This window comes from Hyposmocoma kahamanoa, unplaced genomic scaffold (assembly GCF_003589595.1).
Source record: "Hyposmocoma kahamanoa isolate Upper Pololo Valley unplaced genomic scaffold, ASM358959v1 99879, whole genome shotgun sequence".
Classification (NCBI taxonomy): Eukaryota; Metazoa; Arthropoda; class Insecta; order Lepidoptera; family Cosmopterigidae; genus Hyposmocoma; species Hyposmocoma kahamanoa.
Window position 1 is genome coordinate 5,607,114 of NW_020656077.1, and position 27,250 is coordinate 5,634,363.

At 37.7% G+C, this 27,250-nt stretch overlaps 1 protein-coding gene across 1 annotated transcript in view; it reads left to right on the plus strand.

Annotated features, from left to right (window-relative positions):
* LOC113239377 (trafficking protein particle complex subunit 10) overlaps positions 1-27,250 on the plus strand; it is a 39,835-nt gene that overhangs the window by 1,036 nt on the left and 11,549 nt on the right. Inside the window, exons 2-12 of the mRNA XM_026476360.1 lie at positions 371-585; positions 2,132-2,524; positions 2,716-3,015; positions 7,788-7,997; positions 8,262-8,500; positions 9,259-9,441; positions 15,713-16,138; positions 22,052-22,535; positions 23,396-23,581; positions 26,406-26,636; positions 26,984-27,247. Of these exons, the coding sequence (XP_026332145.1) occupies positions 371-585; positions 2,132-2,524; positions 2,716-3,015; positions 7,788-7,997; positions 8,262-8,500; positions 9,259-9,441; positions 15,713-16,138; positions 22,052-22,535; positions 23,396-23,581; positions 26,406-26,636; positions 26,984-27,247 (3,131 nt within the window). The remainder of the gene's footprint in view (positions 1-370; positions 586-2,131; positions 2,525-2,715; positions 3,016-7,787; positions 7,998-8,261; positions 8,501-9,258; positions 9,442-15,712; positions 16,139-22,051; positions 22,536-23,395; positions 23,582-26,405; positions 26,637-26,983; positions 27,248-27,250) is intronic.

Here is a 27,250-nt window from a genome sequence, read left to right on the forward strand (position 1 = left end):
TTGATTTGTTTAACCGTTTCATGGACAGTACTTATATAGTACTGCACACAAAAATGAGTACTTGCCATATTGTTCATATTGATTCAATATAAAATATTCAATGTATGTAAATCATAGAACTTTGTCAGAACATTATTGATACTTCTCTATAGAAAAGCAGTAGGCGGCAACTCCACAGACACTAGTTGGAAATCCCACTGTAAAGTTCATAGTTGGTTTTTTGACATCAATGTAACAAAACAGAGTACCACATACTATCATATTCCAATATTTAATTTTACAGTAAATGCTGTTGCTGCCCACAATAGGGTTAACAAAACAATCTTACATTTATAAGTAATGACTAATGACAATACATTATTGTATTTAGGTGCTGGAGACTGGAACCTATTCTGCACACTAGAAGCACCGTTGGTGGCAGCCATCCCTCAAGACTCATGCGAATGGCGAAGATCATATGGTCGAGTAACCAAATCTGTGTACCTCGAAGCATCATTTGTCAAATACAATAAAGACAAAGTGGGCCAGCTTGAGTACAATCTGTTGAAGAAACCCATTTTAAATATTTACTGGACTGATTGTGCAGTAAGTATAAAATTATAAAAGCCCTTAATACTGAGGCCTACTAATACTGAGGGGTCTTCTACATGCTATTTGCTCGTGAACATTTTGCCAGCTGACTGCGTCCCATAGAGAACTCATGATATTAAGTTTATTGAATTTTCATTTATTTTTTATAATTATTTATTCAAAGATCAAACAAAGAAAAATCCATCGATCGGACTGGACTCAAACCAGCGATCTCGCCATACCGGGTCTATCGCTCTTCAAAGTGAGCTACAGAACGAGTCAGCAAACCTTACCAATTTATCTATGTGCTTGTTACAGACCTTTGTTTTTGTTTTTAGAAATTTTTGACGTAGCGCCGCCTGTCAGAAATTTATGAAAGTAATATAATAATTAGTTATATCGGTACCATATTTTGTACATTTTATAAGTAAATAAGTTAGTAGGAAAACAAGCAATACAAAAAAGTTTGTGAAAAATCACTGGTCACATTGTATATATTTAGGAATTGGACATTGCTCACTTAATTTGCGCTTGGACATGTTCTTTTTCGAAGTACAATGTTCCTGAGAACCTTATTCAATTTTAATGTTGTTCTTTTGAAAGTGTTTGGCACTGTAGGTGTTAATTAGGGCTGTTGAGTGTATAATTGTAGTGAGATTTCTCAGTTCGTCAGTTCAGTCATTTCCCATTACCATAAAAGTAAATTAGAAACTCAACAATTAATGATTTAGAAAATGAGTAGTGCAGGTTCTCTGGTACAAATTAAACAGAACCTCCTGTCTTAGAGGAAAGCATCCTCCGATAGATGATCACTGCGCCTGTTAAGTAATGGTAAAATGATACAAATTAGGAACTGGCACTGAAGCGACAATCAGCAATGTGAATTGATATAAGAGAAATGATTAAATGCCTGGTGCGAAATCACTGTAATGTCTATTTTCATATAGTGTTGCTGGCTAACAGAATGTGTCGGAACAGATTATTTACAAAGTTTTCTGCTTTTTTATGTTACTAATTAGAATCATTGTGGATGAGCTGTCGTACGCGATATCTGTTAATGAACAATTAAAATTGCATTCTATTACAAATTCTTTCTGTGACTACAATTTGAAATAACAAAATAAAAAATTTCAATTTCCCTTGCTTTGACGACAAAAGAAAAAATCATGAGAAACCTGCATGCTGAGATGGTTCAGAAAATTCTTAAAATAATACCCTTCAGTCAGTTATGTGCGTACACTGAGCGAAATTTAAAATGATGTGTGCAATGGGCGAATCAAATATTATATATATTATTATTATATATTATGCATTTTCTAGAACGAGATTAAGTACTTTTGCAAAGAATTCTTTGATTTGTTCCTATGGGTACGTAAAAAACTTTAGACACTAACTTTACATGAGTAATTAAAAAACCTATAGGAACTTAATAATAATAATAATAATGTTTATTTATTATACATATTATTTATGATCAACTATTTAAACATTTACTATTTATGAAAACCATTTCATTATCAAAACTTGTCAAATGTTTTATTCATTGAACTGAAATTTACAGGATATAGAATTTTACAAAACCACATTAAGAGAAGATGTAGAATCATGGCTGAAACAGCTGGAAAAACATGGTATCACTGATTGGATGATTGTACTAGTTGAAACATATGATATAAGGAAAACCAACAAGCTCCTGCCCCGTACGACAGTACTGGATAAAATTAAGGGAGATTTTGCTGCAAAACAAACTGAAGACCGGTTTATATCTGTTATAAATCCTATAAAATCTGAAGCAAGAAGTGCGGAATCATGGAGGTCTTTGGTTGCAAAGACCAGGCATTTCATCCTCGTCGCTTATAATAAAGCGTTATTAAAGTTTGAGGAATTTATGAGAGAGCAGAGAGAAAAACGGAACGACCCAGAATGGGATTTTTGTAAATATTTTATTTTGCAAGTGAGTTTTTAACCTTTATAGTTATAAGAATGATCTGTTGTTCAGTATTTATTTATTTATTTATTTATTTATTTATTTATTTATTTATTTCATATGGTATTGTCTAATTCAACGTCGTTTGTGTCTATTTTTAGATTTGCAACTTCCTTATCTTATAATAAAATAATTAAAGAGTATTATTGTCTTTGCAGGAACAACTAGCATTTGTACTAGAAATGCTAGGCTTGTACGATGAAGCGTTAGTACAGTACGATGAACTCGACGCTCTGTTCTCTCAATTCGTTCTAAACTCCAACGTGACAGCTAGTCCAAAATGGTTGGACGTCTTCCGCCAGCCGATCACGTCGTGGCAAGCGGTCAGATTGACTGCCCTAGTGCCCCATCATCTGAGAGATCTAATTATAAAGAATAAACCATCATTGTTAGACCTGAGAAGTTATCTCTTTCAACGTCAAAGTGCCATGTTACTACTTACGTTTAAACCTTGGGAGGTATGTTGGTACCGTTATTACAGTCATTGAGTATATAACCAGAAATAAGACGAAATAAGGGCCATATATTCCTTGTAACACATTAGCGATACAGCTGTTATAAATATCAACTCACGTTTGCACCGAAATATAGACAGGCCAACTACTAACCTTTGTGTACGTCTCCGTATATTCCAAAAAGTATTTTGTATTTATTGTAATAAAGATAATATCTCTAACAATGCCGTGCTGTTCTATTCCGTGATGTGGGAAAAACAGCAAAACATCTGAATACAAAACAAACAGAATCACATTTCATCGGTAATTAAGTATTAAATATGTAATTTTGCAATTCTCGTCCATTATACCAAAGCTCAAGTTAACAGGTCGATTTGAAGTGAAACAGTTGACGACACCCGTCAATTGTTTCGAACTCGGGCTAGCCAATCGGAGCACAGTTGTCACAGTAATGATATGGCAGAATTGTTTTCAAACAAATTAAATGACATTTCGTCTCTATTTCTGGTTATATACTCGATGTTTACAGTAGACAACTTTTTAACTATTTATGCCTACCATAGACCGTTATTCCGTTGTTTTAAAAGAGCACTAAATCACCGGTAAACATTAATAGCTACCAATTAAAACGCGGTTCGAGTTTTTCATATTTCCGTTTCTTCAATGCAATTCTGAATTATTAGTTATTGAATACCTAGCATTAAGTTTCGTATATGCGCTTTTACTCATGACCGGCCATCTGTGACAGAGTAATTATAAAGTCAGTTACTGAACGGTTAGATTTGTTCTTTAGTAATTATTGAATTGAATGTTGGTTAATTACGTATTTATAAGCGCGTACTTTTACGCTACAATTGCGTTTTTCTGCGTTTGCTCTTCGGTTTCGTTTTATTGAACTTTGGTCGATCTTAATATTTCACAACCATAATGTTAAAATAATATTCAGAATTTGCTACGTTACGTTACGTTATTGTGTACGTTAAACCACACATCTGTTATATACACTTGGGGACATATTTAGAGGAACACTAAAAAAAGTTGAATTATGATAACAATGTTCACATGAATCACTCAATAACCACATATACCAGATTTAAAAAAAAAACTGTAATCGTCTTTTGATTTTGATAAAAAATTCTGGTATATTGGTTGGCAAGTGGTTCATATGATCATTGTTATCATAATTGAACTTTGTCCATGAGTATACAAACTGACAATATAAATACAAAAGTGATTATATTGTCAGTGGAAACATAGAGTACTCAATTGGAGGGAATTTATAGTGCCCAAGCGACTCACAAACAAAAGAGACGAAAAAGTGGCTAATTTTATCATAGTATTGCTGTGTAACGGTGTGACCTCCTTATAACGTCATCCCACCTTTTTGTATCGCCTCTCTCCATTCGTATCGTATCGTTTTTTCTTCTTCCACTCATATTTAAATTTAAAATGGTTCCATTTTACCTCGCATTCTGATTTTGTTTCTTTCCAACGTCACTCTCTGCGCGACCGCGGTAGCGAACATACCATTATTTATCTTTTTGAATCGATTACTAGCTATATTTATACAGTTTACATTTTAAAGATTATATTTGTTAAAACCGATGAAATAAACCGATGAAATATCTATAAACTGGACTTTCAACGTTTGAATTGCTAAATTTACTAAAAAAGATGTTGGAGGCTGCGAGGCTGCGGAGGCTATTACTGCTATCCAGGCTACACACCATTACAATCTACCAGAACGCCCCCAGCTCCAGCAGCACCTCCACAGCTGTATATATACAGATATATGTTTCAGGGTGACACTGCACTCTGAGTGGCACTGCAACTGTTATGGACAGGCATGTAGCTTACCATAATGTTAGTCCTTACCACGACTTGTTCGTCCCGTCATAAAAAAATGTAGACAAAAATTCCAAACCAAAGAATATAATCATTTTCGAAGTGCAGCTTTATAGAGTCACCAAACTTATTAACCCGGATTCGTCTTGATGCACTCGTGTTTAACCATACCTGTCGCATTAAAGTTACGCCCACGCCCATTCGCGCGCTGTCGCTCTAGTTGTTTCTAAACCAGGATCAGTCGCCGTCGGCATGCGTACAGACACGATCGGAAATATGCAGGAAGCCGATTCGCTGCCGACTTGTGGCGAGCCGCGTTCGTACGAACAGGTGCGAAACGCACAACGTCTTTTTCGCTCTTACGTTCATGGGCGTAAAGCTTTTTCTGACCGGTTTAATGCGTTAATAAGTGTGGTGAGTCCCTTATAAGTGTTTTAACTTTCCACACGATATGTAGCTTAACTTGTGACTGAATGTACCCATACTGTAACAATGCGAAAGAAATAGCTATTCCAACAAATACATTTTGGTTAAGTACATTTACAAAATAGACCTACGTTAATAACGTTACGTTAAAAAAAACATAGTTTATATTTATCTACAGCACAGTCCTTAATTTAGTGATTGAATATACGTACTAAAGTATAATGATATATTATTACGTACTACATTATTACATAATGTTAACACCGTGTCTTGATGTATTGACGATATCAATGCCCTAGCAGTTGTCGTAGATAGTGACCGGGGATTGGTTAGTATAGAGCAGAAAAACGTTTATTGCAACCCCACAACACAAAGATACAAAAAATATATGAATAATACTTAAACAAAGAAAATATCATAAAACAGACTAAAAATAATAAAGAAATAGAATAGAACAGAATCGAAACTTATTTTTTCCCAATAGCTTACAAATATTGAAATACTGGTGAAATTACAGGCACATGGGACTTGTCAATTTGTGTATCAGGGTGTCGGGCACAGTGGCAGTGCCCCTCAGATCTTTTTGATTTAAAGCTCTGAGTGGCACTGCAACTGTTATGGACAGGCGTGTCGCTTACCAGCAGCCACGCGACTTGTTCGCCTCGTCACTTAGTATTATAAAAGAAAAAAACGATGCAAAACACTATTGCATTCATACTGTCTTGGTTCTCGGCTTGAACAGCTCAGAAAAGAAACTTTTTTTAATATCAGTCTGATTCTGAATGATGCCCAAAGCGCACCCATAACAACACTGTGTGGAAGTTTTGGTTCAATTTTATACTGAAGCCGTAAATGATTGAAATATCCATTATTTATATTTTACAACGAGTATTTCTAACAACCTTAGGTAAATATCACCAGTACTGGATACCTATCGAACTAGGAGCCTTTCGAGGACCAATGTCTAGTTGCAAAATAACCAATATCTTAATGACCAATTATACATATGGTCCAAGATACCAAAGCGTTAAACACCAAAGGTACTAATAGACCAAAGTATGAAGACCCTTTCGGAAGACTATATAACTACTCAAATGGATACTCAATTCATTGACCTCGGTCAATGATTCAATTGCAATGTTTGTTTAGACAAATTAATAAATAAAAATAGTGTTATTAGTACTAACTCTGTACCTCGAAATATTTATTGAGCCCCGAGCATTTGCCAGACTGACTACTATCTGTAGCCAGGGGTCCATATAACTCGATTCCCACAGGCTTGTCTAAAGTTTTCCACGTTTTATCAAATATTATAAGTAATTTATACATTTTGTGCTCAATTTTACGTGTAGAATAATTAACTAGTGAAATAAAGTGTACTAGTATCTTATGTGCTAATAAGTGCTGTGTTTAATTGTCGCCAATGGCCACTTGTTAATTCAAGTGTTCCTTGTTTTTCTCCGGCTTTACTAAAGACAAGAAATATTCACGCCTCGCCACTGCTCTATAGTTACCTACTCTCCTATCCCAGTGTCATTTTTATCGTTCTATTGAGTCGCAGTACAGGGAATTCCTTAGTTTGAGACCAGGCAACTGTTGTGAAGGTCTGTTATATTTAATACTATTATTAAACCTCGTGTACTGTGATTTTCATATTAAACTTTCTTGCCAATGTACCGAGTACTTTATCCCCTAGTCACTAACCTACCTAAGGGGGTAGTAAATTAAAGTAGGAGATAAAAATTAAAATAATTATATTGTTAAAAAACATACACAGTAAACATTTTAATTGAGACTCTAAAAACTTTGATACATAAATTTACTCAGGGCCGTGGTTGTAAGGCCTAAAGATTGTTTGTTTCCACTTCTGAAGTTCCGTACTCCCCTAAGAAATATGTCCGGTGGTGGCCTCTGGTCACGGAACGTCAGCAGGCAACAGGCGGAAGGCACAGCTGGTGGCCTGCTTAGGTACTTCGCGCGACGCGAAGCATGTTGTACGGCCAAGGCCAGCTTTCACCAAGCTGAAGATGACCATCACGAACTGAAGGTTGTTCAAGGTTGAGTCCTCAAACTGAAGATTGTTCAAGGTGAAGGTCGTTTTCTCAACCGGAAAGTTGTTTCCGCACCCGGAACGTTGTTCCTGAAATCGATAAACCAACACCCTACAATTTGATCGTCTTCCTTTCGGTCTGAGTGCCCACAGACGGCAACACGCAGAAATTAGAGCAATACTAGCGTAATAGTTTTTACCAGGTGGCACAATCAGAAAGAGTTTACAATTTTAAATATTGCTAATGAAGCTAAAGGCTAAACGGTTTCCAAAAGAATTAAATTTAAGGGTCTCTCAAAATGAAAATTTTAAAAAGTTATGATTTTAGTTGAGACGATGAAATTAACGGACATTTCTACACGACAGATTATTAAATAGTATATGTGTGCGAAAGCAGTAAATAATGATTAGACACAAATTAAAAATTACACAGTTTTTTTATCTTAAATTTCAGATAGCATCACGTTGCCTAACCACAGTGCATACTACTTTGATGGAGTTAAATCTTTTGAATGCAAGCACGGTGGAAGGAGCGGCCGCTTGTTGGGCGCAACTGGCATGCGCCGAGACTCTAAGAGCATGTGAGAAGCTAGCTACGACTAACAGCGCGTTAGAAATGACTACAGCTGCGCAGGCGCCATTGTTACACAAAGCTAAAGATAAGGTAATTGAAATTAACGTGTTAAGCACATTACCCTTAACCCTCCAGGTGGAGGGCGTATCCAGTAAACAACACAATCCATTTGTGGGGACAAACAACCGTACGTGGTGTGGCATCTAAAGCTAGCTAGGGAGAGTCGGAGAATGATCTTTCTCGTTACTTTTTTATTCTCTGCCTAAAGTCTAAATAAGCCTAAATACTATTAATACCATACCATAATAATTGATAAAATTCTCAATTCATTATCACGGCTCCATCTTATTTCAGCTTCACGAACTAGGCAAACTATGCGGCCTACTACCCGGCTCTCCAGACCCAACATCGGAGCAATTGCATCTTGTTGTAATGCTATCAGCTGGCATGGGAGATAGTGAGCCAAACAATCATCATCCCACCCCAACTGACAGATTGAAGGAGGCGCTGTGCAGCAAAACTAACTTCCAGCAGTATTACTTGGAATTGGCCGAGTTAGCTATAGGCACTTACAAACATATTGGAAGATTAAGGTTTGTTTATTCCGTGTGTTACGGTGTAGTGAGTGAAGAATAAGTATTGGTTGGCCAAAGAAGCCGTGCGGCGTCAAATTATGAATTGAAAAACATTCAAAAGTAAATATTAAACTTTCATAACTGTATATTAGCCATGTTGATCAACAATATTTTGCTATCTTTCGAGTAATTTTAGAGTTTCCTTTTCATAAAAATTACTGTTGTTACTTTTGAAATACAGCTCAAAGGGTCGTATTCTAGAACTCTAATCAATGCTCAAGTCACGACTTGAGTATGATTCAAAGCACTAGAAATCATACTCAAGTCCTTGCCATTAGAGTCGTATTTCCAGTGCTTGAAATCATACTCAAGTCTGCTCAAATCCTGACTTAAGCATTGAGTACAGTTCTGGAATACGAACCCTAAGTGTCGTTTGTTTTTTCGTTATCATTGTCGTGTCCATTTAAAACAATACGTGAAACAATTGAAAATCCGAAAGGGCTATGTCGGGCAATTAAGGTGGATGTAGTAACACATACCAACCCAACTTCAATAGTTTTTGACGACTTCGTAAATATATAGGTGATATTGTACTAACATGATGAAACACAACACATTTACGATTCACCAGATCTTGGCGTTTTTCTTAAAATTATAAAACTTTCCCGCGTATTCTTAAAATGCGCGCTAAAATATTATTTAAAATATGACCAATATAAAATTGTAATAGAAAAGTCCGATGTCTGGTCATTAATGAGAATTATGTTTTTCCGCAGATTCGCCCGCCTCATAGGCAGAGATCTAGCTGCGTTTTACTCTGAAATGGGCGAGACGGGAAAAGCCGTTGTATTTTTAATGGACGCGTTACGATCTTACGAGGAACAAGGCTGGAAGGACCTTGCGGCACAGACAAGGCTCGAGCTTGTTGCAGCTGCTAAGAAAATGGACGACATGGACAGGTATGGAACATGACAGGGCAATAACATAAAAAATAAAATCCGCTTTATTTGACAAGCGAAATACGTTAATTACAAACGATTTTGAAAAATTATTAATTATTACATAATTCATTCGTAACACGAAAAAAACATAATAATAGAAAACAAAAATTATTCAAAATGAAATAAGTAATAAAAAGCATGTGAAAACCAAAAACAAATTCTTTAATGCGTTTCATCTTGTACAAACAATAAAAAAACAAATAAAATTGATCCACATTAAATTTCAAAAAATTAAAAAATAATTAACTACAATAAAATTAAAAAATTAAAATGAAATTTAATTCAAGAGAGTTGTTGGTAGGTAAAAGTGAAACTCGCAGTTGGTGGAAATCAGGAATATATTTTGGGTCAAACAAGCGTACTACATTTTGTGATCTCACTAGACTAGTTTGTGAGACCGCGCTGTCGTATCGTACTGCCCTATTGTGAACGGCCTCTCAGTAACGACCCAACGGCGACAAGGCGGGCTTAGCAACATTCCCCCAGATCAGCGCATACACGCGCAGATTTTGTTTCTGCAGTAGTGCCCTGAGCCGAGGTCCGTCCCCATTTGCGCGCTTGGGTTCTTCTGAAAATATTCGTCCAGGGAACTACTGCCACCTTACCTATTACTACCGCCAAGCAGTAATACTCACATTACCATGTTCTGGTTTTGAAGGGTAAGAGACATATGTCTCAAAGTGACGGGCACAGTGGCAGTGCCACTCAGAGCTTTAAATCACAAAGATCTGAGAGGCGCTGCCACTGCGCCCGTCACCCTGAGACATAAGTTGACAAGTTCTAGCCTTCAAACCCGAAACGTAGTAATGTTCATATTACTGCGACGTTAACGACAATGAACAGAATGAACAAAATAGCAACGACGGTGCTCAGTCTGGGGGAATGCAAATCGGCGACCTAACCTCTGTCGCCATTAGTTGAAACGCCCCACGTGACATTTAAAAAAATATACATTTGAACTGCCGTGAGCATTAAAAAAAGGCCGATATGTCATTTTTTTTTATTAAGTGATTAGGTATGAAGTTACCGCAAGAGTAAAACACATTTTTATTTTTATTTCTTTAAATATTACTTTCTCTGTTTTGTATTTTTGTCACAAGCGCCTTTTCAACTAACGGCGACAGACCTGACCTTTTCCGTCTCTATAGATCAAAAACACTTTATTATTAATTATAATTAACACTATTCAATAATGAATTTAATCATTTGTATTTTATTATTCTTCATAAAAAAATTTTCTAATAAAATATAAAAGTAATGGTATTATACTATGTATGGACAGACGGGTCGCTTACCACCAGGCGCACGACTTGTTCATCCCGCCACTGGGTATCATAAAAATGCGTACTTGGCTTGTGCAAGTTCACTCGCGGTGAAGCTATATACCTTGTAGAAGGACCAATTTATGTCTTCATAATGGAGCCTATACATTATATATGAGTCAACACAGTACAATTTCTCATTTACAAAATAAATAATAATAATAAATAACGCACACACTCGACATAGGCCCGCACTAGGGAAACCCTGTGTTGCGGTGCGGTTGCCATGAACACACACATAGACAACCACAAATTACACCCAAAGCTACGAGAGAAATAAATGTAGGCCATACAAATATTTCTCCCGGCCCCGGAATCGAACCTGAGACCTGCGACTCAGTCCAAAATGGTAACCGTTCAGCAACAGAGGCAGTTAAAAAAACAAACACTAAAGATTTGTAAATGCTTCTATAACACTATATAAGAAATTGTCAGAGATTCCATTTTTGCTTTGCCAGTATTAACTTCTGTTTAGCAATTATGGAGACACACACAGACAGTGGCATTCACATAGCTGCCTATTTATGTAGCTACATAGTGATATTTCCACAATCTAGCAAATCTACACAATTTCTAGCATGGTTGGGATACACTATTTATGGATTTCAAATATAATATTCCCTTTTTGGACTTTAATAAAGAGAAACCCGAAAATGTACAAAGTCCAAGTTTTCGTTGTCCTGATCGGAAAAACAAAGTTTTTGGAGGAAAATAAAGATTTTTCATAATTATTAATAAAAAAATCGAACACTCAGAAAAAATTTCTTCGATCCGGTCGGATTCGAACCGACGTCTCCTTGCATACCGTGCCAGACGCTATACCAACTAAGCCACGGAACGAACCAACGGACCTCACGAATTTTTCTATGTGCTTACGTCGTGTCTTTGTACTTGGTCTTTCAACGACTTTTTAGTTGTAGCGCCATCTATGAGAAATCTTTAACAGATTTAACACCCAGTTAGTACCTTTACAGCTACCAGTCCTGGCTTTTTTCATGTTTTTTTTATGTTAAAACTACGCTCTAAAAACTGATTCCAGTGGAAAAGTTTTTATCCTATTGGCAATGCTGGGTGGTGCACAACTTTGGCTGCCCTTTTTATTTATTTCTTTTTATTACATATCCAAACACATACTTTTACGCAACAAGATTTTTTTAGTATAATACTATTACTTTTTTATTTTATTACAAATAATGTTTTTTATGAGGAATAATATAATTCACAATTGAATAGTGTTCATTACAATCAATAATACAAAGTGTTTTTGATCGTTAGGGCCGGATAACGTCCCTATGCGCCCTTTCAACTATCGGCGGCAGAGGTTAGGTCGTTGGTTTGCGTCCCCACCAAACTGAGCTGCGTCGTCACGATTGTGTTCATTCTGTTTCTGGTGCTTGACGTTATCGAATGTATTCCTTGCTTTATATGCGTTATTGTTGCAAGCTTTATACTTCTTTATAATAGTTTTTGAACAATAGCGAGGAAGACTGATATGCCTTTGGTTTATAAACGAAAATTCATTAGTTAACCCAATTTTGCCTGAGTAAAAACTAAATGATGTGTAAGCCACTGATATCGAAAACAAAACTAGGTATAGAAAATTAATGTTCTAATTAAAAAAAAATCGGGGATATGTTTCTTTAGCGCCGTGTCTCGGAAAATTTTGTGTGAGCCGTGGCCTTTTTCATTTACATATAATTTCTCATTTTAATATATTTTGTGACAGAAATTGATTCTAAAAGTTCTGTAAGTTGTTTCATCCAATAGGGTATTTTTCAAAAAAAAAAAAAGTAGAAACTTGAACAAACTGGAAAAATGTTTACGATCTATGTGATCTCATTTTGACAGTGACTGAGCTTTGTTTACAATTTTGGGCTTCAATTTCGTGTCAAAGTATAATCTCTTTTGTTTTAGAATTAGATCTTGAAATATAATTCACTTGGCCAACCGTAGTCAGACGTTCATATATGCCGTACACGTATAAACCATAGATTACGTCCCTTTTTCGCTGTTTTAAACACATATATGTTTATTATTGATGTTTGTGTCAACGCATTGTCAGCCATATAAATGTTTACATTTCATCTAACATTGCGACGTTACTAAGTCTACGTAGTCCTATTGTATTACAGTTATTTTAATTTGGCCGTTGGTGGTATTAACTGACATATTTTAACTGCCTCCGCGGCCGAACGGCTACCATGCCGGACTGCCACGCAGAGGTCCCAGGTTCGATTCCCGGGCCGGGAGAAATATTTATATGGCCTACATTTACTTCTCTCGTGAGTTTGGGTGTAATTTGTGGTTGTCTATGTGTGTGTCCATGGCACCCGCGACACTGGTCTGGTTTTTGGGCTACGTTGAGTGTGGCGTTACAATTATTTAAAAAAAAAAGATATTCGGTTGTTTTAGAAGGTAACTTAGCGCAAACGTAGACTTTGTTGCATCGCGGCGTGCGGCATGTGACGACTCCAAGCTACCGCCTGTATTTGTTGCACGACAACTAATAGTCATAAGAAAAAAACATATTTTAGCTAGTAGTGTGGCGCTTCAATCGGGACAACGCATACCACTAGCAACAAAGTCGCAATTTCTGCCTCTGTGCAAAGTTGCTCCTATTCGAACAATATCAATGTAGTCAATAGTTCGATTACAATCACCGAGTGTTCGTTCGTTTTAATACGCTAAATAATTTACTTGGCAAAGCTTAATTGCATACTGCAGTTAATAATAAGTGAAGTTAATGAAACAACGTTTCTTTGCGAAGTGGCTGTTGCTTATTGGTAATTTTATTTATAAAAACTCGTGGAAAGGCGCTCGACGACAGTTTATTTCGTTAGTTAGTTCGTTTCTTATATTCGTGGGTGATAGACGTACGAGGTTAAAAATCGCGGTTTTAAAGTTTGCGTTCTTACTCAGCTCGACGTCGGCGACACACGACAGATTACCTTATAATGTTACGCGATGTCGTCCACGAAGGAGGTCTTGTGTTATTTCGAAACTATATAAACTATTAACTGCCTCCGTGGCCGAACGGTTACCATGCCGGACTGCCACGCAGAGGTCCCAGGTTCGATTCCCGGGCCGGGCGAAATATTTGTATGACCTACATTTATTTCTCTCGTGAGTTTGGGTGTAATTTGTGCTTGTCTATGTCTGTGTCCATGGCACCCGCGACACAGGGTTTCCCTAGTGCGGGGCTATTTTGAGTGTGTGCGTTATTATAAAAAAAAAATAATAATAATATCGTATCACATTTTGGAAACTAAGAAAGAAGACAAAATCGGCGAGTGTGGGTAAGAACTGGCTTACGAAAAGAGAGCGTTTATCACATGTAAATTTATAAGAGAGTTACGTGAAGAAAAGGAAGACTTTTTTAAGGAAGAATTATTAAGAATGCCCGAGTCGTTGTACGAAGAACTCTTGTACTTATTTTCACCTATAATAGCTAAACAAGATATGAGAGAAGCTATTTCATTTGAAACAAAATGGCGGCTCGTGACTCGCGACACTGACAGACATGCGAGCCAAGGCGGGCTACGAGCAAGATTTCAAACATGTTTGATCGCTGATGGACTAGAGCGGCAGTTTTAAAATTCGCGTACTTAGGGTGACACATGAGTGAAGAAGGTTGTCGAGCCACAAGTACGCGTATTTAGTCGTACGTCTATCACCGACTTTAGTAATACAATTCATGGACAGTTTCTGGTATTAGTTCCTTATGACAGTACTAGATGGCATTAGACGCCTCATTAATTCCCATGATGAAAAAGTCCACACCATTAGTGTAATAAGGCCACACCTGCAAAAATACAGTTTTTCAGAAGAGAGGTTTAAGCAGTCTACAATCACAAGTAGTTTTCATCATGATTATAGATTTTTTTTAATTCGAAGTTTTTAAATAATAATCAGTGTCAGTTATAATCAGTGATCGGAAACAAGGGAGTTAATCTATTTAGTATTTATGTTATTTAGTAGGAAAATGTTCATTTTTCTGTGTGTTCCATCTTTGTATTAATAATTATAACAAACTAGTGGAATAAATTCACAAAAAAAATGAATATCAATTCGATAAAAATTTAAAATACAGTGAATAGCGATATCGCTCGCCAGGGCTGGTAACTGTAAAGATATCTAACTGGGTGATAAAACTTTCATAGATTTCTCATAGATGGCGCTACGACTAAAAAGTCAACAAGTAAGCTAGAAGACGTCGGTTCGAATCCGGCCGGAGAGAAGGAATTGTTTCTGTGTCGATCTGTCGATCTTTGTATTAATAATTATAACAAATGTTCATACTTTAAGTAGTTCATATTTTAAATGTTCTTACGAAATGGGTATATACCCAATCCCTCGGCCGGCACTCAGGACACCACTACGCGTATGCGCTTGTTTGACACGATCGTCGCACGGCTCACGCCGCCGTACGTTCTATTTGAGCGAGCACTCTGACCGCACACTAAGTCTCTGGAAGGAGAGATACCCACGGCAACCTGGGCATGATCTATCTTGACAAACTTGGAAGTCTCATAAATAGGTTGTGGACCCAGGTCTACCAAAGCAAGAAGAGCATGCACAGGTGGGGTTCTAGCTCGGAGAGCGCACGTGCGCTAGGCAAGACAAAGGCACGTCTTTTGTTGTGCCCTGCGTGTCTCTACACGTGCACACGCGACGACCTGTACAACGCCACTGATAATGCTGTGTCAGTCCCTAGGTACTGGTACCCTAAGAAGAAGACTACATTTCTTATAAAGTTTTGTAAAAGACAATAGTGGTGAAAGATAAAAATAAGTCCAGCTCAACAAAATGGCGAAATGTTTCACAATGCCGCTGATATTCTGCTACAGCCAGCCGCCATATATAAAAAAAAATTAATAACTTATAATACGAATTTTTGTTTGTTTCAGATATACGAAGCTCTCTGCAACCATAGCCAGTACCGCCGAATTAGAGATTCTAGTCAGAAACTTCTATTTCGAGGAGATGATGAACTCCATACGAGATAATCTCGCCGCTAAAACCGAGCCAGTCCTAGCGGAACTAAATGATTGCTTTAAAATAGTTTCAGCCACATTAGTAGCCTCCGAACGAGGTGTTTACATCACTGACAATAAGATCCAATGTCGGTTGCAAATCGAGAGTTATTTCCCTAAAAACGTGAAGTGCACTAAGGCATCTATCTGCATTGAACAATGCAACTATGACAAACATGATAAAAGAACGTCGGCGAAAAATTACAAGACTGATTTAAGTAATAATATATGTACGCAAACTTCGCCGAAGAAAGCTGCCAATTGCACAAACGCCGATGATACAATTAATCTAATTAGTAGGTGAGCACAGCACATAGATTACTTCACTTGTGTAAAAATGCATCGGGGAAAACATTCACAAAACTACGTGTAGAGCTCCTTGTTCGTCCAGGGAAGTACTGCCACCTTACCTATTTTTGCCGCGTAGCAGTAATGTGAATATTACTGCGTTCCGGTTTTGAAGGGTAAGGGTGGTGGTGAAATTACAGGTACATGGGACTAGACATGAGCGCCGATAATAGACCAACCGGCGGCGGCGCGCCGACGAAAATTGTCGGCGGCGGTGGCGGCGTTTCGGCGGCGCGAGCGTGACCCTAAAACGAATTTGTATGTCGGTGTTTGTTTTTACAAAAACCGTTATACAAATACTTTTTCAAAAGAAAAAATAAAATAACGTATTTTCATTAGTAATCAAATTTTTATCACTTCGACCAGGCGCTCAGATCGTACGCACGCGCACGCTTCCATATTGTGTATGCATTCCATATTATGTATGAAAATGATGACGCCAGAAATTGACAAATTATTTTTTTAAACAATACATCTTTAAATATAAAGTCATTAACTAACTTTTGTCACCTATCAATGTCACCTCTGCTGAGGCCGGACGGCACGCTGGCCTATACTGCAGATGACAAGGCACATCTTTTTGCCTCACTCTTTGCAAAGAGTTCGCGTTTGTATCTATTCTTCCCTCTGGCTGCACTATGGCGCTAATTCGCATACGCCAAAAAGAGGTACATAGAACTCTGCGGAATCTAGACGTGAATAAAGCTAGCGGGCCAGATGGATTTCCAGCACTAGTCCTACGTAACTGTGCGCCTGAGTTGTCTCCTCTTCTCACACGCCTACGCCTGTACCGCCTCTCACTTGAGACTGGTGTAGTTCCCAGGTCGTGCAACCTGTGCCGAAAAAGGGAAGCAGAGCTGACTTTGTCAACTATAGACCTATCTCAGTCACTTCCATACTCTGCAAGACTATGGAACGTGTACTCAACAACCGTCTCTTGTCGTACTTTGAAGAAACGACCTCCTCAGTGATCGCCAGTACGGATTCCGACGAGGGCGATCAACTAGGGATCTTCTTGTGTATGCCTGTCACGTATGGAGCGAGGCTATACAAAAGCAAGGTGAAGCACTTGCAGTGTCTTTGGATATTTCTAAAGCCTCTGACAGAGTCTGGTACGCAAACCTTTTAAGTAAGTTTCCCTCTTATGGGCTTCCGACTGACCTTTGCAATTGGATCTTGGATTTCTTGAGCGAACGTTCGATTCGAGTGGTCTTAGAAGGCTACCCTTCCGAACATATGGCGATAGATTCCTCAGGGTTCCGTACTGTCTGTAACTCTCTTTCTGGTGCATATCGATGATAAGTTAATTCCAGCTACTTTTGCGTATGCTGATGATAACACAGTTGTAGATAGGTACTTGACCAATGCTAGAGTCAGTTGAGAGGAAATCCAGTCTTGTCGAGAGTCCATGGTTAGCCGTTTGGATTTGACACTCAAAGCAGTCTCCGATTGGGGCGATGCCAAATTTAACATTACCAAAACGCAGGTGAGTTTATTCTCCACAAAACGGAGTCCCTTTGAGCTAACTCCGACTTTTCGTGATGTACCTATCTATACCGGTAGCCGACTGTCTCCAGCTACTTGGAATGGACCTGTCGTCTAATTTGTATTTCGGCAGATACATTGAATCCATGGCCAAACGTGCAGCAAGGAAGCTTGGGATCCTTTCCAGGGTAAGGCGTTACTTCACACCGGGACAAGCACCATATCTTTCTACGTTAGTTTTGATTATAGTCGGGTGACTTTATAGGGAGATTATAGGGAGAGAGAGAGGGATTAGGATAGGGAGGGTGCCCTACCTACCCTTATATACGAGAAGGACACTATAACCTGTGCGCGCATAGGAACTGTACAATTTCAGATTCTGACCCCATATCAGCCAGTGTACAGGGTTCTCACAGACCTCTCTCACTTGTCTTCATCCAGTTCTTTGAGAGGCTAGTGCTTCGGGTGAGCCACCCCGGGTTCATGTACAGTACCCTCCCTATTTTTCAGATAGGTACCGGAGCTGTAGGCACGCTCCCTTCTCGTTGCGCATTACACAACTAGCAGTTGCCACCGCTAAACCGTCAACTCTGTGTCCACTACCAAATCTCCTCATTGGTGACGGAGCCGCATGACACTCTCACTTCCCAAAAACGACGGCTCTTCAGTTCCCAATAACCTAAGCTGCTGGAGGGACCGGAGGATATCTAGCTTATCCTCTACTAGCTCTCCGGGCTAGTGCCGGAGATGCCAGTCGCAGTGTCCTTCGAGAATGTCCGGACACAGCTTCCAACTTAAAGTGCTACTCACATGTCCTGCGCGTCTCCTCTCATACAGGCCCTCAACTAGACCGCTACTAAAACGCGCTAGCTGCTCACGAGACAGACGCCTCGGACACATGCAAAACCGGGACAGACAAACATGTCCGTCTCTGCAGCTAACCACAAACCCCAGCGAGTCAGTACCCAAGTCCTGGTCCGCACAGAGACGCAAATGCGTATCAATTACGGAGGGATTGGCCCGGACGTCCGCTGTACCCTGGTCGGTAGTCGAGCCCGTAGTCACTCCGGAAAACCATATCTCTCGGGTCGGTGGATAGGGACAGTTGCTTCAGCTGTACTACGCACAAGTCCGGTCGTGCATGGAGTACTGTTGCCACCTTTAGGATGGTTCTGTTGCATACCAACTGGCCACTATTGATTGAATTGACAACCGTGCCAAGAAGCTTATAGGTGGCTCGGCATTAGTGGAGGCGAAGCTGCAGAGCCTTGAACACCGCCGTAAAGTTGCCAGCTTATCGGTATTTTACAGGATATATCACAGATAGTGTGCGATGGAATTACACGATTTAATTCCGCTTTCACCTTTCTACCACCGGGGGACTAGGCGTAGACTTGGGTTCCACTTCTATGTTGTGGATATTCCAAAGATTCGCACGAAGCGTTACGCTACGACATTCATATGGCGAACGGCTCTGGAATGGAATTCCCTGCCTGCAGACTTGTTCCCTGAAAATTATAACTTGGGTCTTTTCATGGCAAAAGTGAATAGGCTTTCATCCATCGTCGACCTCATCGTCACTGTCCATCAGACGAGATGGAGGTCAAATGCGAACTTACATTTTATAAAAAAAAAATTTTTTAATTAGTTTTGTCTTAGAAAAGTAACTTTCTGACGTCGCCATTTTCACATACACAATACGAAGAGGCGGCGGTGCGAGGAAAAACGCGGCGGCGGCGGCGCGCCAGCGCGGCGCGGGCGCTCATGTCAACATGGGACTTGTCAACTTATGTCTCAGGGTGACGGGCACAGTGGTAGTGCCCCTCAGATCTTTGAGTTTTAAAGTCCTGAGTGGCATTGCAACTGTTATGGACAGACGTGTCGCTTACCACCATGCGCACGACTTCGTCGTCCCGTCACTGGGTATCATAAAAAAGTGTACTTGGCTTGTGCAAGTTCACTCGCTTGTGAAGCTATATACCTTGTAGAAGGACCTATAATGTGCACCTAACGTCTTCATAATGGAGCCGATAATGTGAATACGGGTCGGCACAGTACGATTTCTCATTTAAAAAAGATTTGTGAATGCTTCAATAACACTATAAAATAAATTTTTAAAAAGGTTCTATTTCTGCTTTGCCAGTATTGGTTTCTGTTTTAACAAGTAAGGAGACAAGATTAGAGACCCTTAGAGGATGGAAAAAAAAATTAAAGAAAGGAGCTGCCCTAACTACGGAATGAATGTGCATACATAAACAAAAGTGAAGGAACAAATGGCGGATTTCTTTAGTGTCGTACCATTATCTATCGTTAAGTCATTATCGACATGCAAACATTTGATTAAAGTAAATCAATATTCCATTTGGGAATATTTTAGATTATATGGGAATATCCGGGAATGTTACATGAAATTTTGACTTTGTTGTTTTGCGTTTACAAATACACAAATATTACGAAAAGTTAACTTGCACAGAAAAATAATATTTGTAATTTGAAAGTATATAAAAAAGAGAAAACTGAAATATAAATCCTATACATTTCCAACGTCAAGATTCATATTTTCATAGAGAAATTTTTAAACAGATTCCAAATAGTGTAAGCTTTTTTGTATTTATGCATTGGTATAGAGTTAATACCAGTGACTGATTTAAGTGTATCTTTAATACTTAAATTTAATTTTGGAAATAAATGGAAGTAGTAATATTATCAATAATAATATTATTATCATACGTTTATTTGCTTAAAACATGGTATAACAGGAGATGTAACTAGAGACAGTGTTAGTAAATGTCTGATTGTGCAATGTCAATTGACTACTATTGGCCGAGCGCCTTTGATTTGTGCAGAAAAATCAACACTTCTCCGAAGTGAGACACGTAGTTACGAGCGACTGCGAGTTGTGACAAGCCACGTCAAACGAGCTCTATACACGTTAGCGCTCGCCTTCACTCGGTCAGCTAGGCGAGTGACACCGAACGATGGCAAGGCAAATAGGCTGTCTATACGTTGGTATTGCCCTTCACCCGGCAACGTTAGACCAACATGGTCTTTGTATTGCTGGCTTTATAAAATAAGAATTTTTAAGTTAGAGTTGTCATGTCAGTGGGAAAAAATCGGAACGAGTGGATAATTTTGTTTTCAGGAACTGAGAATGCCTAGTAAGTGAGTCTTGTTTAATGTAAATTAAATACAAAATTATTTACCAATAAACCTAATGTTGGAATTGCATTATCATATAATCTAGTTACATTTAAAGTTATGTTAAAATTTGACTTTTCAATATGAAGCGAATAGATGAAGATGGTCCTTGATTCAATGTTTTATATTCGGCACTATTATACGGCGGTATAATTTCCAACCATCTTTTTTCTTTTTTGATTTGTAGGTAAACTTGAAATAGTAAAAATAATAATAATAAAATAATGAAAACCTCGTAGCGAATTATTTTAATAACAGGATATCGATAATAAATACGCTTCCAAGAAAAACGCTATCCCAAAATAATCGTTAACAACAATCATCAAAATATACAAACAAACAGGCAATCTGAAGAAACCAAAGCAAATTTTGGCAAGATTTATGAATAAACTACTTAAATATGTCTAATTACATGAGATATTTAATTTAATTACATGTAACGCGGCAGCGACGAATTTTTATTAATACTTAATTGTTCTCACCGTCAATTTTTGTCCATTTTATAACAATACATGCGAATAATTGAATAAAACACTTGAAAAACATTTGTTTTGACATTTGATGTACTTCCCTTTGACAACGGTATCATGTACCTCATGTACTGCGAAATGGACACGGTTGGCATTTAAGATGACGTTACGTATTTTCGATTCTCGTGTTTGACATAGACCAATGTAATGCTATCTCTTTTGGCTTAAGAGGGCACGCAATAGTTAAACAAAGACAATAACATGTTTATGTTTTCAACGTCGAAATGCATCATATACATAAAACGGTCATCATAACATGTCCTTTAGTTTCCATAGTCTAAGGTTATTTCTCTGAAATTTTGCTAGTGCGGCCGTCACATACATACATACATAGCGATATTTCCACAATCTACACATATCAGAAATAGACTATTGATTTCAATTACAATATTCCCCTTTTGGTCTTTAATAAAGAGAAACATGAAAATTTGCAAAGTCCAACTTTTCGTTGTCCTGACCGCAAAAGCAAAATTCTTGCAGGGTAATAGGAGTTTTTTTTTCATATTTTTATATTAGAACCTATCGGAAAATGATATTGATAAGGCAGAAACTCGTGTTACGTGGTGTAAAAAAATCATTCATTTGTTCAAAATTACTTTTTTGTTACATTTATTAGATGATTGTTACTAACTATTAATTTATTTTGTTTCAGTTTAAGATTAGATGATCTAAAGCCGAAGAATCCTCTACTAAATCCACTGCACATAACATCGAAATTGCACTACAAGGAAGATAAGACGTTGCAAAAAGCAACTATAGAATGTATTAATCCAAAAATGATGTTAAAAACGTCTGACAGTTGTAAATATCGTAAACCTTCCGCTGCTGTACGTAGCAACTACCAAAACGCTTTTACGTGCGAGCATATTATTATACGACCAGGTGCAAATGACCTCTGTTTGGAGTTTGTAGCTAAGCAATGTGGTACTTTTAAATTGGGTCAGGTTTCTCTGACCATTGAAGAGAAGTTGGAGTTTCTGTGTAATGCGTTGGTGAATAATAAGGTGGGATATGAAGTTGTAACGCAGGGTATTAATGTGTATTTGAATAAAGTTGAGCCGAAGAAAGATCTGGTTGCTGGACTAGAACACGCCATGGAGCTTGTGGTGACAAGTGGCAGCTCGCATATACAGGAGGTGAGTAAAAACATTTGAAGACCAACATCTTCTATACATACAACAAAAATGACAACCATGTCTTTTCTCCCAATGGAGAAAAGACATGGTTGTCATTTTTATTATTATATTTTGATATTTCAAAGCACGTTTGCAGTGGTTACCATAGGATTGGAAATAGCTCAAACATGAAAGTATTATTTCAAATTTCTAGAGATATGTATATGTATAGTAAAATGACAATAAACTGATTCTGTGAATGTATTGTAATTAGTGATAACCATGTTTCTATCCTTGTAGTAGCCATTTTAAATATTGTTCACCTGCAGGGTGTTCTAGGCTTTATTTACGTTGTGATCCTGGAGATACTTTTTTAAACTAATTTTTCTGTCAGTAGCTATAACCTTTCTTACTTCGCTGGCTCAGCGACCCAGAGTGGATCTTGGCCTCGGACACCAAAGTACGCCATTTCTGTCGATCTTGTCCCAATTCATATTGTCCTTTCGGACACCTTTACTTATTACTTTCGGTTGATCCTCTCCCATTCTTTCCACATGTCCTTGTCCTTGCCAACGCTTTAGGGCAGGTTTTATTTCCCCGATTATGTTCGGCTCAGACACTAATTCTTCTGTCTCTCCATTCAATCTGGTCCTCAAATTCCCAGATTCTCCTTTGATTTGTCCCAGAATCTTTCGTTCTGCCACTAATAATTTATGTTCTTCCTTTAGCGATAGTGTCCATGTTTCACACCCATACATTACGATTGACCTATTTACAGTTTAACTAAAACTATAAGCTAATTAAAAAAGACGTGTATGTTTTATTTACTCGAAAAACAAACCTTTCACCACTAATATAATCTCACGTTTAAAATATTTCAGAAAGCGTCTATACTCCTAAAAACATCTACGGGTTTGCTCATACGGTTTGCGGACGACGACTCCGCGATGGTTCGCGAGTTGTCCATCCCGGTGCCGCCCAGCAAGCCGTTTGAGACGACTCGCATTCAATTACGGCTCTTCGCTACTTTGCAACAACCGCGTAGAGAAAAGAACATTGAACACACTGTAAGTGCTTCAAACGTAAGGGCTTTATCAAACCAACACGTCCAGACGCCTTCCAACTTACACAGTCAAAAATTTGTTAACCAGTCACACACGGAATGCGGAGTTGTGTACAATCGAAAGTTAAGTAAATTCAAATGGTTTCCTCGCCGAACGGTTACCTTGCCGGACTGCCACGCAGAGGTCCCAGGTTCCCGGGCCAGGAGAAATATTTGTACAGCCTACATTTATTTCTCTCGTGAGTTTGGGTGTAATTTGGTGCTGTCTATGGCACCCGCAACACAGGTTTTCCCTATAGTGCGGGCCTATGATGAGTGTGTGCGTTATTATTATTCATCGAGTATATAACCAGAAATAGAGACGAAATGTCATTTAATTTGTTTGAAAACTATTCTGCCATATCATTACTGTGACAACTGCGCTCCGATTGGCTAGTCCGAGTTCGAAACAATTGACGGGTGTCGTCAACTGTTTCACTTCAAATCGACCAGTTAACTTGAGTTGTGCTATAATGAACGAAAATTGCTAAATTACATATTTAATTACCGATGAAATGTGATTCTTTTTATTTTGTAATTAGATATTTTGCTGTTTTTCCCACACCACCGAATAGAACAGCACGGCATTGTTAGAGATATTATCTTTATTACAATAAACACAGATTTTTTTGGATTATACGTAGACGTAGACACAGGTCAGTAGTTGGCCTGTCTATATTTCAATACAAACGGGAGTTGATATTTATAAGAGCTGTATCGCTAATGTTTTACCAGGAATATATGGCCCTTATTTCGTCTCTATTTCTGGTTATATACTCGATGTTATTGTTAAATGGGTCTCAATTGTTCGCCACGGCGGCCATAGACAAGGACGCATCTGGACGCGTTGGTATCATTAACTGTCTACCTACTTGGCATCTGGAAACCAATCGTTGACTTGTACAGGAATAATCAATTTTTATTAATGAATTTGAAAAATACTCAACGAAATCAGGAAACTGAATCAATATTATATTAAAAACTAATAATTTTTCAATAGAGTTCGGAATAGGCAGACTTTATGTAAATATATAAATAATGTGTAATGTAATAAGTCACTATATTTACAAAAAGTTCAAGTAATAGACGCAGAATGGATAATACCTACGCCTGTATACCCGGAATGATGAAAAACAAAAGGTAAAAATCTGAACCAATTATTGTCTTTATTTACAAAACAGAACTTTTCCGCGAAATACGCTGTCGTAGTAATTAATAGATGTGTGTGCATTGAGTGAGCACCTCTGAAGATCGTTTATAAAATATTAGTCATTTAATAGTAGTTCTAAAATAATTGTAGAAATCAATCTTTCTATTTGTAAAAACATAAAACAATAGACAAATAATGTGTGCTCACTCAGTTCTCAGAAGGCCAGTCAGAGGTTCCAAAGTATTAAGTTTGCATGTACTATTCGTGTCCTAGTTTTTAGTAGTAGTTTTGTTGTTAAACTATCGTCTTTAGTTGGACATAGTTATGCAAACTCGAACCAACCCACATAATGTCACTTTCGAGATAATTAGATTTTTGTAAAAATAGAGTGAAGAAATAAATAGGTAAGTTATTTGAGACAAACAACGTGAGTTATGTGTAACATTGGGAATGATGTGGGAAAACTATTATATTGTATAGCAATAAATAGAATACATTATGTATCTTTTTATTTAGTTTACGAGAACCATGTTCTAGTTCTAGTTTTCGTAATGAAAACGCTAAAGATCTGCAGTACTTCAGTACATGTGATATGGATCCATTTAGCATATTTACAAAAATACATTATATGAAGTTAAGCAGCATGGTTCTTTTTATCTATTAAAAAGTTACTTATTTAGGGTTGGTACCCTGAAGGTCTTTTATTTTCTCCGTTTTGGCTTGGTATATTGCAAGGATCTTTTGTTAGCGGGTAAAGGACACGTTTGGTGTTCTACCTAAATACATAACTGAATTTCAATCAAGGTGTGGGTTGGTTCTTGTTTGCATAACTATGTCCAATTACAGATCAATTAGAGCCTTTTTAAAATTTTTACAAATATTTTCTTATACTCACTCAACCCACACGCTTTCAAAAGTTACAATTTCCTACAAACCAAGTAATGGAATTAAGTTTCGTTTGTATAGTTTTAGTAAAAGTTATTTATGATTTTGTAAAATATGAATGAAACCACTAATGTGGGAGGGTTGGTTTTGAATAATATTTTTTTAAGTGCTCACTCAATCCTCACATTTCTGAAAAGTAAAAAACGTCAATAACTTTTAGTTTGTGTAAATATAAATGTAAATACTTTTGTGGATCTAATTGGCACTATGTGAGAACTGAGTGAACACACATTAGGTTATTTATCTTTTATCTTTTTACCAACAGAAAGATTGGTTTCTACCATTTCTATCATTTGGAACGACCACTAAATGACTTATATTTTATAAACGTTCTTAAGAAGGTGCTCACTCAATGCACACACACGTGTAACTACTTGTTACTAATTAAAAATATACAACGGAATACAATATAATAATTCTGGGATTTCAGAGGGCAGTGTTATCCACTATAAGTATTATCTTCTTGAAGTTGAAATAAATTTATTCTACCTATTGTTATGTCTGGTTATCAAAGAGATTTGTTCGTTTTTCTTACAACGTGTGAAGTGTGATTTTTGTATTTTTAAATACAAAAACTGTGCACTTTCATACCCATCGTTTAATTTTGTTTAATTTACCATTAATCATAATTGCATTTTTCTATTTGTCAAGTCGGAAAGATTCAATAGATAAGTAAAACCTCTTGACTCTGTAGGTATGGCTAAACTGCCCATGGTGGAACACTGTGACAGAAGTGCCTCTACATTTCTCGCCGCCCATGGTGGCGTCCTGGCGTCTCCTCACTTCTAACACTAGAAAGTTCGTCCACATCACATTGAAAAGTACGGTCGCCCATCTTATTAAGTTCGAACTCACTGACCCTAAGCTAGAGTGCGATGGAAACAACAAAGTGTCCGATTTGAACCCGAAAAATGTTGGCAATTTGGTAAGTGTTTTATAGTGATTTTATGTATACATGGTATAGGTAATCGTTAAGTGTGCCCTGGCGATTATTCCGTAACTATAAGAGATATCGAAAACCTTCAAACTGATATCGAAAGAACGTTACCTAATGAATAAAACGATACCTGTCAATGACTTCTTTGAAATAAAACTAGACATATCTGAAAGCTCTCATGTATTTAATATAATATTAGTAGAAAGTAAGTACTTACGACAAGGAACATGGTCTGTGGGTACTCCCTATTATTCGTAGTCTCTATTGTCTTCTGTGTAATTATGCTTAGCATCGGCATTGTCCACAAATTCTCATTACCAACTCTTATGTTCCAGACATTAGCGTCCGATGGCACAACTGCATCTTTCATGTGGGAACTTTTGAAAGACCCACTGGTGAAAGGCGGTCCTATGAAAGCGTCGTTTACCATACAATACCGCGAATCGAACGTTGACGTACCTTCTAGAACATTCTCGTGTCCGTTCGATATACAGGACTATACAACTTTGTTCGTGATACGAACGAAGCTGGAGCCAACTAAGGGATCGGACTTCTGTCGTGCGTCTCAGGTGTGCTGTTTGCAACTTAGTGTCCAAAGGGTA